The following is a 13,020-nucleotide window of genomic DNA, read 5'->3' as shown; positions in this document are numbered from 1 at the left end:
ACTAACAGCTGAGAGGGCTCATCCATAATTTTTATTTTTTTTCCTCGACGTTAAATTATCTCATGCTGTGTGCTAGAATGTCACGTTTGGAAGTTAAGGGGAAATTAGAACGAAGAATATTCCGCGCGGGGAGAGCGAGAGAGAGAGAGAGAGAATTGAAAACCTTATCTTGAATGGAGCGTTTCCTCCTCTCCAGAATGCCATGAGAAAGATGATGTCGTGAAAGAGAGCATATCCGATACATTTGAATGCGAGCCTACGCATTCTACTGTAGCTTCAAGCGAAAGAGCCAAACCAAGGAGGCGGCATGTGAATAAAGTGAAGCTTAAGAAAACGCTAGAACCAAATAAACTCAGAACAATCTTTACAAAATGCGTGCTAATCAAAGGGGATTTCAACCTCACTCCAATCTAAAAGACCCAACAATTTCCTCGAATACATTATTACATTTCAGTGCCCACTACTTTGGTGACAACCTCCATCTTTTGCCTCTCTAAGGACCGTTTGACAGCCGGAATACAGTATACCCATTGACACCGCATACCATTTTTGAATAATCTGGGTAGTATGGGTAACCATCATTCTCAGTGTTTCTCATGCCAAGATATGGCAGATCAGAACCAGCCACCTGCCATTGGTTTTGAATCAACCCATCCACTTGCCCGTTTAAATAGGGCAGTGTGCTTCTCTGCGGAATATAATCCCCAACTGTGTCAAAACGGGTGCTTGATGGGCTGTACTCTCTCTGAAACCTATGTTCATGATAACTCCGTGACCGCTCAAACCTGCAAGAACTGGTTGAGGATCCTAAACAATCACGTGTACCCAAGTCCGTGGGAAAAGTGAACTGCCGATTTAGCAACTGTGGTCCATTACTGATAGACTGGAAGACTGAGCTTTCCTGGGCTACGCTCCCCACACCATGTTCATCATCAAGCAAGTCATTGATGATATCAAGGTGCGGAAACTCATCCGCCAACAAACCTTGGGCATGGCGGCCTGATGTGCAAGCTGGAAACTCACTGGCGATGTTGCCTAGAGATCTACTGTTTATCAGCTTGTACATGTCAAGGTTTTGAGCATCATCAAGTGGGGAAGGCGGATCATGGTGCATGCTCCTGGTGCCTTCTCTTTGAGAACTCTCAATCCACTGGGAACCATTCTGTAAAACATCTCTCGTGGCCATGCCAAAAGGAACCCCCTGATGGCCAGCATTAGAATCAATTCTGTCAGAGCCCTGCGGCAAGAATATTGATGACGAGGATGCCAAAGAAGGTGATTGTGAGAAGACAGATGATGGGTTAGCTCCCGAAGTTGAAGAATTGGAATGAGGGAGACTGGCTGCGGTTGAGGCAACAGAATTGCCCATTATGGCATTTCTGTAGGAATGGGGAACACAACTGTGGGAAGCCGGTGATGGGTCAGGACCCAACCTGCCTACTGCACTCACTGAGCGTACAATTGGAGAAGCTGTTTGAACCATAGAAACAACAGGAGCAGTTGGCCTGGGACCAGGAACTAAAGGAGCACTGGAAGGCCTTGACAATATCGGGACTTGTGATCTTTCACTACCTTTAACAGATGCTTTCCTCGGTATCTCAGTTTTGGGCACAATAATTGTCGGGGATGCAGAGGCGAAGGTTCCTGAAGCATCTTTATCAGACTGCTGGGCACCACTTGAAGATGCTTTTCTGACATGGACATTATCTATGGTAGCACTAGTCTGACGTTCTAACTTTACTGGAACAGATGGTGGCAGACTTCTTGGTGGACTATTAGGTGAGGATGATACTGCTGATGTCTTCTCTTTATCAATGTCAACGTGTTCTTTAATGCTAAGTTTCTTCTGCAGTGAAAAATCTTCTTCCTATCATTAGGAAAAAAAAATGCCACTGACATCAGGTTCAGAACATAATCACTAGAACAAGAGGGTTAAAAAAGGAAACTTCAAAATAAAATTGGGCATAAACTAATTTATTAGTAAAAGATAGCAAAGTTAATACAAAATACAGTCAACATGGACCCCGAAAAAAACTGAATGAACCTTCAATGTTACTGCCATAACCAATTTAACCCCTTTCCAGACCATTCTAGGTGTCATTTCTTCATGAACAGAATTTTACAGCAATTCTCTACTTGGGCACTGCTTGATGCAGCACAAGTCAGTAATGAAAGAAATGAAAAGTTTGAGAGGATCCCTACCAATTTTCGACTCTATGCACCTGATAGGAATAATGGAAGAATTGGAAAAGTACATCTCTGTCCATTGCGCGATCATGAAAAAGATATAACAAACACCTCTTGCTATGATTACCAGAGCCAACAAATCATTGTACACAATGGGGAATGAAAATATGACCAAATTGTTTGAGCTTATTCCTTGAGAATAAAGTTATTTTATCACGTTTTAATTTAAAAAGAAAGAAACAAATAGGTATTTCATCTCTCCCTTCTTCAAATTTCAGTCAGATATAAAAGACCATTTATTAAATCTTTTGAAGTTGGTCTCCATATGCAGACTACTGATTGGAACAATAGATTAAACAAATTTTCAGAATATCTTATCATAGAGTAATGCTTATGTAGAAGAGCAATATTCTGCGAACATTCCATAATATCTGTACTAGATACACGTGTCTAATCAAAGGCAGGGATAAGCCCACCTTCTTCACAACATGATGCTCAAGCAAATTCATCCTGTCCTGTGATGACGTTTCATCACCCTCACACTCAGATTCACCAACCTTGCTACTTCCTGACTCTTCATTACCATCCCCAGCATCTGGAGCAGAGCCAGATGGCTGAATATCAATCTCACTCGACCAACTCCCACCATCACTTGTAGTTTTACCCCGTTGATTTTTAACTCTACATATAAAAAGTGGAAGCTGCTATATTATCACCTATAATTGATATTCATCTAACCTGGAGAAAAATTAGGCTATATACTTACCTGCTAGGTAACTTTTGGACTTTGTGGTTTGTAAGAGCGTTTCGCCTATAGGGAGCATTCATGACCACTGATGGCATCGAATCAGTAGAACATGTTGAAGAACTATCATCCATCACCAAACTGCCCCTTTTCTCAGCCACACCATTTTGTCCTGATGAAAGACCATTGATACCAGTACTGCTAGCCTCGGCTGGAGGATGAACTTCTGATGCATCAGTGTCCCAATTAACAAGACAAGCATCTCTGTCTTCTGAATCAGGTTGAAGCACTTCAGCAACTCCATCCACTGAATCAGAGACATCAGAAACATCTTCCAGCATATCAGGCTTTTCAGCAATAGCCTGCACATCCTCGATGTTAGAATCTTTTTTCTCATCAAGAGAGATGACTTCTAGGCGCTTCTCATTTACAGCAACAATAGGCCTCTCCTCCCTCCTTTTGTCCTTTCCTTTCCGATTGTTCCTTTTTTGTTTGGTCTGTAACCAAGAAGAAAGGACTGCCTGTCAGAAGTTAAAAGGCATACGCACAGACAACTCTTATAAACCTCTTGAAAACTGCAATTTAGATATAAGACCCGTTTCTTCTTTGACTTCTTTTCCTTGTCATTCACTCCTCGTCTTGCTTTCCGTTCACATTCAGCCTGCCATGCTGCCTCTTCTTCACGGATGAGCTCTTCCTGTCTTTTCAAAGCAACAGCTTCCTGGTAAGCAACCTCAATTTTATTGCTGCATCAAAGAGGAAAACTATTAGCATATCATAACCCGAGAAGCATATCCTACAATTAAAGAATCAAATAATATAAACATGTGCACTATACATATAAAAGATAAGAACTGGACAGCAATAAATACACCACTCTTTTCCTCTTAATATGGTTCATATTTGACAAAACCAACAGATAGCTTTTCTCAATAATTACATACCTTCCATAATTTTAACTCTACATTTAAATAGCAACATCATAAAGTACACAAAGCTCAAATTCACTCAAGAAACATAAGAAATATGGATCATGTTGCCAATATGGAATGATTTGATATCCATTATGCCCAACATAGCTAGTATAAGCAATGGAAGACCAAGACTGAAATTTGCAGTAAACAGGTCCTCCCTCTCTTCGAAGTATTGTACACAACACAAGATTGAAAGTACATAAGCTCCCAGAACAGTTGATAAATAAACCAAAAACAGAATTTGAAAACAAGCTACAAGAGTTTCGCATATGCAAATGATACATATTCCAAAATACTCATTCTATGATACTAAAAAGCGCACCGTTTGAATCCTCATTTGTAATTGATAATAAAATGAGTAATATCTGAAGAAAATAACTTATGAAATTCTTAAATAAAAATCAACAATAAGGATACCCATCATACCATGATATGTTCTTGATGCAAAAGTTGAAATCACATTAGATGTTCATTATTTTGAAGACAAACATGCCATTTTGAAACCTCCATGAAAATGAAAGGACAATATACAAAATTACAAATTACCAAAATACCTCATATGGGATAGCATCATAATCAGGCTGATGAGACTTGAAAGTTTCTATTTCTTAAGTATTCGAGAACATTTAGTGAGGTCCCAAAAACATTCAAGCAGGGATACAAACTAATAGTCAAAGAGGAAAAGCAAGCAACAGGCAATCAAGCCAAAATATGTGAAGTCTCAACTAATAGCACACCCTACCTGAATATGTGGGCAAGGACAAATATTTCCACAGTCCTGCGACCTAATTCTGTAAGACGTCTTTCATCACGCTCAATAGAATCTTTATTGAAATCCTCCCCAGAGTTTCCATCCTGCAAAAAAAAGGTGGAAAATGCTCGAGAGTCATCAAGATAAATCAGAAAAGATAAATCCAACAGGTGCCATGCCCATATCCTTCAAGGAATAAAAATTTCCCGGATGAATAACAATACCATTCTATAGGTGCATCATATATGAATCCTCTACCCATAAGAAAAATTAAAAAATAACAACTAGGTTATCCTTGTTTCTCATTTAACAATGGCATAGCTTCTAGGGTCCACAACAGCAGTAATCTAATGTATCTGTATTCTACAGCAATATTGGTAGCAAAAGCAGTATGATCTAGAACTAAATGAAAAGTGCAGATAAAATGTTGGTAAATGATGAGACTCTGCTACTGAACTGATAAATATGCAGAAATAATAGAGATTAATGACCAATAAAACAAGGGAAATACTGAGGTTTGATAATAATAATACCAAAAGGCTGAATCAATGTTACAAAAGACACTTCACTGATTCAGACAAACCCTATTCCCAAGTTACAGCCGGAACTATCAAACAACATTTATGGAATCAGAACACATGCAATGCTATCTAAACATGCCCTCTGGTTTTCGAGAGCCAGTCTCTTCCTTCAACAAAACACAAAAGTAATGAATCCCCCCCCCAAATGAAACGAATGGCTACTATAATCCAAAAGCAAAGTGCACAGTCTCCTACACCATGTTTTGCTAAAGCAGACCTAAAACCACCTTAAGTCAATACTAGGTTTGACTAGCTTTCTCCTTAAGAGTAAGGAGAGCAAGGTCAACGTTCTGCCCCTAAGAAAGATGCTTTCCCTTTTCTTGTATTTTTCTGAATCTCCTCTTGTAGGTTTTTCCAGCAAAATAGAGTCTATCAGTAAACTAGTAACATATTCACAATCATGCACATGCAAAAATTTCGATTAAGCTAATCAACTGATATGTTTCTCTCCATTGGACCACTTCAAAATCGATTCCTGTGGCCAAAATCAATTTTCCTTCCAAAATGTTATACGTCTAGCTTTGTATAGAAAAAGCATTTGCACTAGCTGCTTCAGCGTCGAACAAAATCAGTGACAAAGCATCCCCAATAATCTAAATCAGCATTAAAATTATATCATCACCAATAATTATAATTAATCCATATAAAATAAAGTACTTTCACATCCTTGCTTTAAATCTGACTAAAACAATTTTGCCAGGCAATATACAGAAAAATAAATGTTGCCCATTTCACATTAAGGCAAACATTTCATGCATAAAACTTGTATTTCCAAAATAAGCACTCAAAGAAGTCTCACCAACGATCCCTGACACAATCAATCACAAATTAAACAATGGATACTTACCCCTCAAAACATTTACAAAAGAGAAGACAATCTGCATGCAATCTATACCAAACATTTACAATAAATTAGGATGAACTACTGTTCAACTCATGAAGTTTCTTGCATTGCTATTTCATGTCAATTTGCAAGGTTTTAGGGGGTTAAGATTAAACAAAGGATTGTGAGGTTTTTTGCTTAATTTGGGATTTGGGGTTCTTCAAATAAAAGGATTTTTGTGGCTGTAGCTGATTAAGTCAGATTATATGAACTAAAAAAATAATTCTTTTCTGAGGCTGCCAGAAGCACAAGTTTTCTGATCTCTTATACACATTCCTTTATCCTTTGACCATCTCTTAAATTGCCATCAGATTTCTAAAGGACCTGCCCCACATCACCATTTCCCCACATGATTCCTCAGCTATTCTTAACACGAGTTCAGCATCTCACCTTTGTACGATTTTGAGGACCCTTCTCATCTTTTGGAGGCAATGGCTCTACAGCAGCCCTCTCAAGTAGCAGTAGAACATCATCCACCAGTACAAACATATCTTTCTCGACACAAACAATCGGTGCCGGCATTTCTTCAGCATCCAAGAACTTTATCCTACCTTTCTTGCTCTTAGTCTGGCCTTCAAGAGCCTTCAATCCACTATACAAAGAATCCATCACCAAGGTGGAGGTCACCTCTTTTTCTATAAAGAAATGTTTTACAACTACTTTCAAAATTACATCTGTCTTCTCCTTAGACATGCGGCGCCTGGAGTTTTGCTCAATACCAAGCCAGAAAGCACAGAAGCTGCAGTTGTTGAAGATTATACTTTGATCAGAAAATAAAATCAGACACCAGAAGGATCAAGCATAAGTACAACCAATCCTCATACCTAGAAAAAGAAGTGACAGCCTACAATCTGCAGATTGAATTTTGATTTTCAAAATCCAATCTACAACATACAAATAGCATACACATACAAAATCATAGATTACATGTCAATATGAAATTGGAAGATGACAAAATAAGGTCTAAAAACCAGGTATAACTACATCCATCCAGTTCCTATCATCTGTTATTTTCCGATATGGTCACCATCAGTCACTTTCCAGGATTATAGGGGTATTCAGCCACTTCAAACATCAATTTTTCAGTTCATACAGGAACTCCGCCTATATTTATAGTCAGTCCCCAGCGCAGATAAAGGAGGAGGGTTGTGTTAGGCTCTCAACAGCTAATAGAAAACTTTGTTGAATCTCACATGGATATGCATTGTGCAATCTATATAACCAACCCCACCTAATAGAGTAAGACTTGTTATTATTGTTGTGTAAGAAATGACAGTACACAAATGTATCACATTTCAATGCATACATTGCATAACGAAGTAACAATTTTTTCTTCCCACCATACACAATTATATAGTGAGATAAGGCTTATTGTCATTGTTGTATACACAATTACATGTTCCATACCCCTATGCTTCAAAATTTCAAAAGCAAGCATAAAATACCTTGACCACCTTGCTTTATCCTCTATCAACTTCCCGAGCTTGCTTCTTCTCTCTTCCACAAAACGCCGGCAGATTTGTTCTACATTCGTCAAATATACCCTAACAAGTTCTCTCCTGTACTGACAATCAAGGCAACGAAAAGGCCTGTCTGCTTTCTCCCTGTGACTCAGAAGAAACAAGAAACAATTAAGCGTCTGAATTCAAAGTTCCAAACAGCAAAGAAAACTCAGTCTATTGAGAGAAGCAAGATATCAACATTAAAATAAAAAGAAATCTGATTTTTTTATAGAATCGTTATAGGCATTCAGTCAGTCTTCATGACTTTGCATGAATTCTGGATTGCTTTAATGATCAAATCATTAGTTATAAATCTCAACGCACCCATGAGAATAATTATGTTTTCATTCCTAAATTACCATAAAACTTGAACTTGAATTCCCCCCCCCCCAAGAAGGAAAGCTTTCCATTTAATCTTGTGCCTCCACCATAGTTCTAAAAATTTAATGTTTTATTATCTAACATTTGATTTTACTTTATTCTCTTAACTTTATTTCCTATCACTCTCCTACCTACTTCCACAACAATTAATATATACTCCCTCCGATCCTTATTGTAAAACACTTTCAACTATTTCATACATCTCAACAAAAGTTAGTTTTTTCTTGATATCATAAAAAAATGACATGTACTTTCATTTTTACTTTGGCTTTCAATAATAATACAACTACATTAATCACCTTCACGCTAATCAAAAAAGGATAAAATTGAAAAAAGTGTTTTAATTATTACAAGACATCCTACATTTTGAATCAAAAATTGCTTCAAGAAGGTATCCTACAAATAGGACCGGAGGGAGTAGGCATGCAACTCATGAATCTAAGTTTAAGCCCATTGCGAGGTAAACAGATCACCTCAAACATTAGGCAAGAAGCAAAAAAGATTCAAAAATTTTATGGAGTCACGATGATAGTTCCACAAATTTTACTTTTAAAAAAATACTTTGGAAGAAAAAACACTGCAGACATCAAGAAAGTAGCTGCCTTCCTCTTCACTTGCAGTGGCACGAATCCATACTTATGGTCCACACAATTACACAAGACAATAACATTAAAAAAAAAAGATTATAAATATATCATGAATAAACCATAGAGCACCTGATGACTTGAACTTGAGCTTTAATTATCAGATTGTCGGAGGTGTCCACAAACCCATCATACACTTTCGAAAGTTCCATGAACTTTTTCCATCCCCAGTCATGCTCCTTCTTCCAGAATCGATGCAGTGTATCTGGAAAACTCAAGTTCAAGTTACTAAAAAGGGCTGAATCAAAGGTTAAACACTACAATAATTGTGAAGTATGAAAGTTAAATAACAGACCAGAATATTTTGATTTTTTTGGATCTTTATTCACCACAGCTATTGTAAATTGTGCAAAATGACTCCATCCTGTACCAAGCCAGGAAGGGAGAAAATAAAAGGTCAAGCATTATTGACCGACAAGTAAAACTAACGATCACCAATGCAATTGTAGAAAGTTCAATAATCAAACCTGGAAGAAGCCTGTCATGATTAGCTACACATAAGAACAAAGACAGATGATTACAGACATCGCAACCTTGTGGGTAAATTAAAATATACCTGCCACATACCATATCATAGTTATGTCCATCAGAAGGTGAAAACTAACAAGTGCATGGATTTTAAGTCATAAGTACCATTACAGAAAATCATAAATATATGCTAGACAAAAGGTAGGGCCCATAAATGTTGATTATTTTCTAATATTGATGGTATATGACAAGACCTACACAAGTGGGATAAAAGAAAATTTTCACTAGGATGACAAATTGGTGTATGATACAATCATAGGGTCCTCCAGCACTCGATAATCTATGAACTCTGGAAATAATAATATTGAAATTGCATAAAATTCCCTAGCCACATATTTGGGAGTGTTCAACATCACTCAGCCATTATTGATCAAAGGCCAAAGCCAAATTGACAAAAAGGCTATCATAGAGAAATGGGACACGAACAACGTGGGGGTGGGGGAGAGGGATTAAAAGGTTAACCTTCTCATGAACCAAACACAAAAAGAAAGCCATCATCCTTTAAAAGTATTTTTATCCATAAAAGGAGAAATGGATTTTTATTCCTTCATACTAAAATTTCACCTGTAGTGTATGCGTCTTGAAATTTACCACAAAACAACCATAATCACGCTGCATCTAATGAAAAAGGAGAGAGAACTAATGCATGATGAAAGAGTTTAAACTTCAAGAAAAGAAGCTGAAGCATGCATGTATTGAGAAAAGCTTAAATGGAAATCAAAGAAACAACAGAGAAAAATAAGCACGGAAGCATGCATACATGTCAAGGCAATATTTTTTCCCTTAAAGCCTCATACCATTTGTAGCCGCCAACCTCAAATGCATTACTACGAAGCTCCCTTTTGGTAATCTGAGAAAATTTTTCGATCTTCCATGTGTATTTTCCATATAACTCAGAAGGTTTTGGTCCTGGTAAAGAAGAATAACCAGATATTTGAACAAGTAAAATTTTATGAAAAAAAAGATTGGGAACAGTCCATGCTGGAAGGCTGAAAGGCAAACTGGATTAAAAAGGCAAACTGAAAGGTAAAGAAGAATAACTAGATATTTGAACAAGTAAAATTTTATGCAAAAAAAGATTGGGAACAGTCCATGATGGAAGGCTGAAAGGCAAACTGGATTAAAAATTCTATCATTCACAATACATACACATACTTTGAGCAACTAAAATTTTATGGAAAAAAAGATTGTGATTATTTCCAAAATTTGTCTCCAGATTTTATATGAAAAAAAAAAATTAACCATGGCTCTCAATATGAGCAGTGATAAATAATAAAATAATAGAATTAATTGATAATAGCAAACTTAGTCCAAGCTGCAAATCATGATATATTTACTTGTTACACCGGCTAATTAAATCAAATAATAGAAAAAAAATAAAATGCTAATACTAAATCATCAGAATGAAAATGATTTTTCAGGGGGGAGAAACCACATTTAATACAATCTTGCATCACACTGATTGCCATCTCTCCAGCTCACTTCACTGTATTGGAATCAAAATACACATTTTTCTGCAATGTGACAATTCAAATTACAAAACTAGATAAAGCATAAACAGAAAAAGAAATTTACCACCATCGTCATCGTCATCAGTATCCCAGTACGGGGGTGAAGTAGATGGAGTTCCATTTTCAACCTGCTCGGAATACCTCCACTCCGGCAATGCTTCCCCAGATTGACAGCTCTGCCCACTTGAAATTCCTTCAACAGACTTTCCAACTCCAGCGTCTTCAATCACAGCCCCAGCCATTCCCTGCTCAGAAAGTATTTCACTAACACTTCTTTGGTAACACCTGCTAGGTAATAAGCATAGAGACAAATAGCCAAAATAAGTTCTTAAACCCCACTTTGCTTTATAAGATCGTGAACCAATCTAACATTTCCATTATCATTGCTTAATTGCATCAAAATATCTTATAATATAATAAATATAAAAAGTCAACTGATAGTCCCTTACCACTAACTTCCTGTCAGTTCACATAACAGCCTCAAAAGTCATTAGCATATATCGTTCCAAATTATAGAAAGCAGAACAGATATAAAAGCCCATAGAGAAATTGTAACAATCAGGACTTAAGAAACCCTGACACCCTCCACGAACCAATGTGCCCTAGTGGGAGGCTAGCTTTCTCATTTATCAAAACTCAACACACAACATGTTCAGGTGAAGGAGAAAAGTGAAAGACTTCAGTTCTGATGCCCATCCTGATTATTACTCACAACCAAATACCCCCTACATTTTCACCAACCAAAACCGAAAACCCACATCGAGAAGAAAAATGGTATCAAGAAAACCCTAAAATGGGTATGCAAAATAATGAGAAATTAGGTTAAAAATCAATCAAATGGATTAAAAACAGCCCCCAATTAAACCTATAAAACAACGAGATTACGTTCCTAGTCCAACGAGCTCAATTAAAGAAATCCAAAAACACGATAACCCCGAAACAATCTATGCCAAAAAGGAACAAGATCTTGGGCAATAATACCCAGAAAAAACATTGATCAAAATCCGCCGAATGACGCAAAAGAAGGCCTAGGAATAAACAGAGTACAATTATGACGGAGTACGGAATTTTAGACGGCATCGCTCGGATCCACTAGGCATACAAACCTAAAATCGAAGGCCAGAGCTTTTGTCAAAGGGCCAACCAGACCTCTGAGATTTTAGAGATAGAAAAACGATGAGGGAGAGGTCGAGGTGTGCAGCAACAGAGCGCAAAGGAACCCAAAAAGAAAATAGCATTTATTTATTTTTTTAAAGAGCTCTTTTTATTTTTATTTGTTTCATAAAATCAACAGATTCTTACAAGGAAATCTGGAGGAGGACGATGCTGTGGCTGGCGCTGGGGCAATGGCACGGTGAAAATAGGAAACACGGCCCGATAACGGTGCTTTTAAAATCAAATCAGATTATAAATTGAAAAGATTTATTATCTAAAAAAAAATTAGATAATTCATACTTATCCAATAAAATCATAACAATTCAATTAAATAAAATTTTATTGTGCAATATTATTTTTGTAACTTCTTTTAATGGTTAGATGATGGACAATAGTCATATTGAGTAGTTATATATCAAAAATAATAATAAGACATAACTAATATATAAATGATTAATATTTAAGAATGACAGTGAAAAAATCATGGTGATAACGCGTTAAGTAAATTTTAAATCATTATTTGATCTCAAGTAATTTATTAACACATATTATATATGAAGGCAACTACTTATTACACCAAATAAAGAGTCAACAACAAAAAAATTGTGGCATCTTAATGAATAGGCTGCTGTCATGTATAAGTTTGATTGTTGAAAATCTCCTTGTAGACTACGTTCAATGTAACATTTGTGGACTTGTCATCTGCATCAAGGATTAATATCTCCAACATTTTCCTACTCCGCACTCGAGATATAGCCACATATAGTTGGCCTTGTGTAAAGACAGGTTTTTGTAAATACAGCCCAACACTAAATAAGCTCTAACCCTAGTTCTTGTTTATGGTTATAGCGAAAGACAATATAATTGAAAATTGTCTCCTACGAAGAGTGAATGGCAGTCGAGAGTCAAAAGGTGACATTTCATCCTTAGAATATAAACCTTTGCCCCAACATTTGATCTTGAAATTATTCATACTTCTAGAATATGTTTTCCTACCTGGATGATAATTAGATGCATGCCATAACAAAGATCAAAAGATTTATTAATATTTCTTAAGAGCATAACGGGAGCTACAACTTTAAATATCAGCTCATGTTTTGGAGGCTAGACATTGATATTGAATTTAAAAACTCAATGGAATATATGTCATTCATTGAGTCAATATTTTCATCTTGCTT

The 13,020-nt window shown here is 36.7% G+C and overlaps 1 protein-coding gene across 4 annotated transcripts; it reads right to left on the bottom strand.

The window, feature by feature from the left end:
* Positions 1-310: 310 nt before the first annotated feature.
* Positions 311-11,937, bottom strand: LOC129307832 (TNF receptor-associated factor homolog 1b-like). 4 transcript variants are annotated; one of them, XM_054948748.1, is made up of 13 exons: positions 11,794-11,937; positions 10,752-10,972; positions 9,974-10,085; positions 9,116-9,204; positions 8,944-9,012; positions 8,721-8,853; positions 7,567-7,725; positions 6,512-6,860; positions 4,649-4,761; positions 3,528-3,678; positions 2,954-3,429; positions 2,664-2,868; positions 311-1,867 (listed from the first exon to the last, which is right to left on the bottom strand). In XM_054948748.1, the coding sequence occupies exons 2-13, from the start codon at positions 10,927-10,929 to the stop codon at positions 494-496; spliced, it is 3,408 nt and encodes a 1,135-aa protein (XP_054804723.1). In that variant the 5' UTR covers positions 10,930-10,972; positions 11,794-11,937; the 3' UTR covers positions 311-493. The 4 variants fall into 4 exon arrangements, with proteins under 4 accessions (XP_054804723.1, XP_054804724.1, XP_054804726.1 ...); XM_054948749.1 differs by having other exon boundaries at positions 10,752-10,975; positions 11,794-11,904; XM_054948751.1 differs by lacking the exon at positions 2,664-2,868 and having other exon boundaries at positions 1,593-1,867.
* Positions 11,938-13,020: the final 1,083 nt, after the last annotated feature.

Source organism: Prosopis cineraria, unplaced genomic scaffold, assembly GCF_029017545.1.
Source record: "Prosopis cineraria cultivar Desert tree isolate PC_DT_omini unplaced genomic scaffold, ASM2901754v1 PC4, whole genome shotgun sequence".
NCBI classification, from domain to species: domain Eukaryota; kingdom Viridiplantae; phylum Streptophyta; class Magnoliopsida; order Fabales; family Fabaceae; genus Prosopis; species Prosopis cineraria.
Note: the sequence above shows the minus strand (reverse complement) of the source record. Positions and strands in the feature narration are given on the sequence as shown.

What these genes read in the sequence shown, in the direction of transcription:
- LOC129307832 (XM_054948748.1), bottom strand. Translation starts at nt 10,929, where the DNA reads ATGGCTGGGGCTGTGATTGAAGACGCTGGAGTTGGAAAGTCTGTTGAA. An exon ending in GAGGTTGGCGGCTACAAATG is followed by an intron (nt 9,205 to 9,973) that starts GTATGAGGCTTT and finishes GGTATGTGGCAG; the next exon opens with GTATATTTTAATTTACCCAC. An exon ending in TCATGACAGGCTTCTTCCAG is followed by an intron (nt 9,013 to 9,115) that starts GTTTGATTATTG and finishes GGCTTGGTACAG; the next exon opens with GATGGAGTCATTTTGCACAA.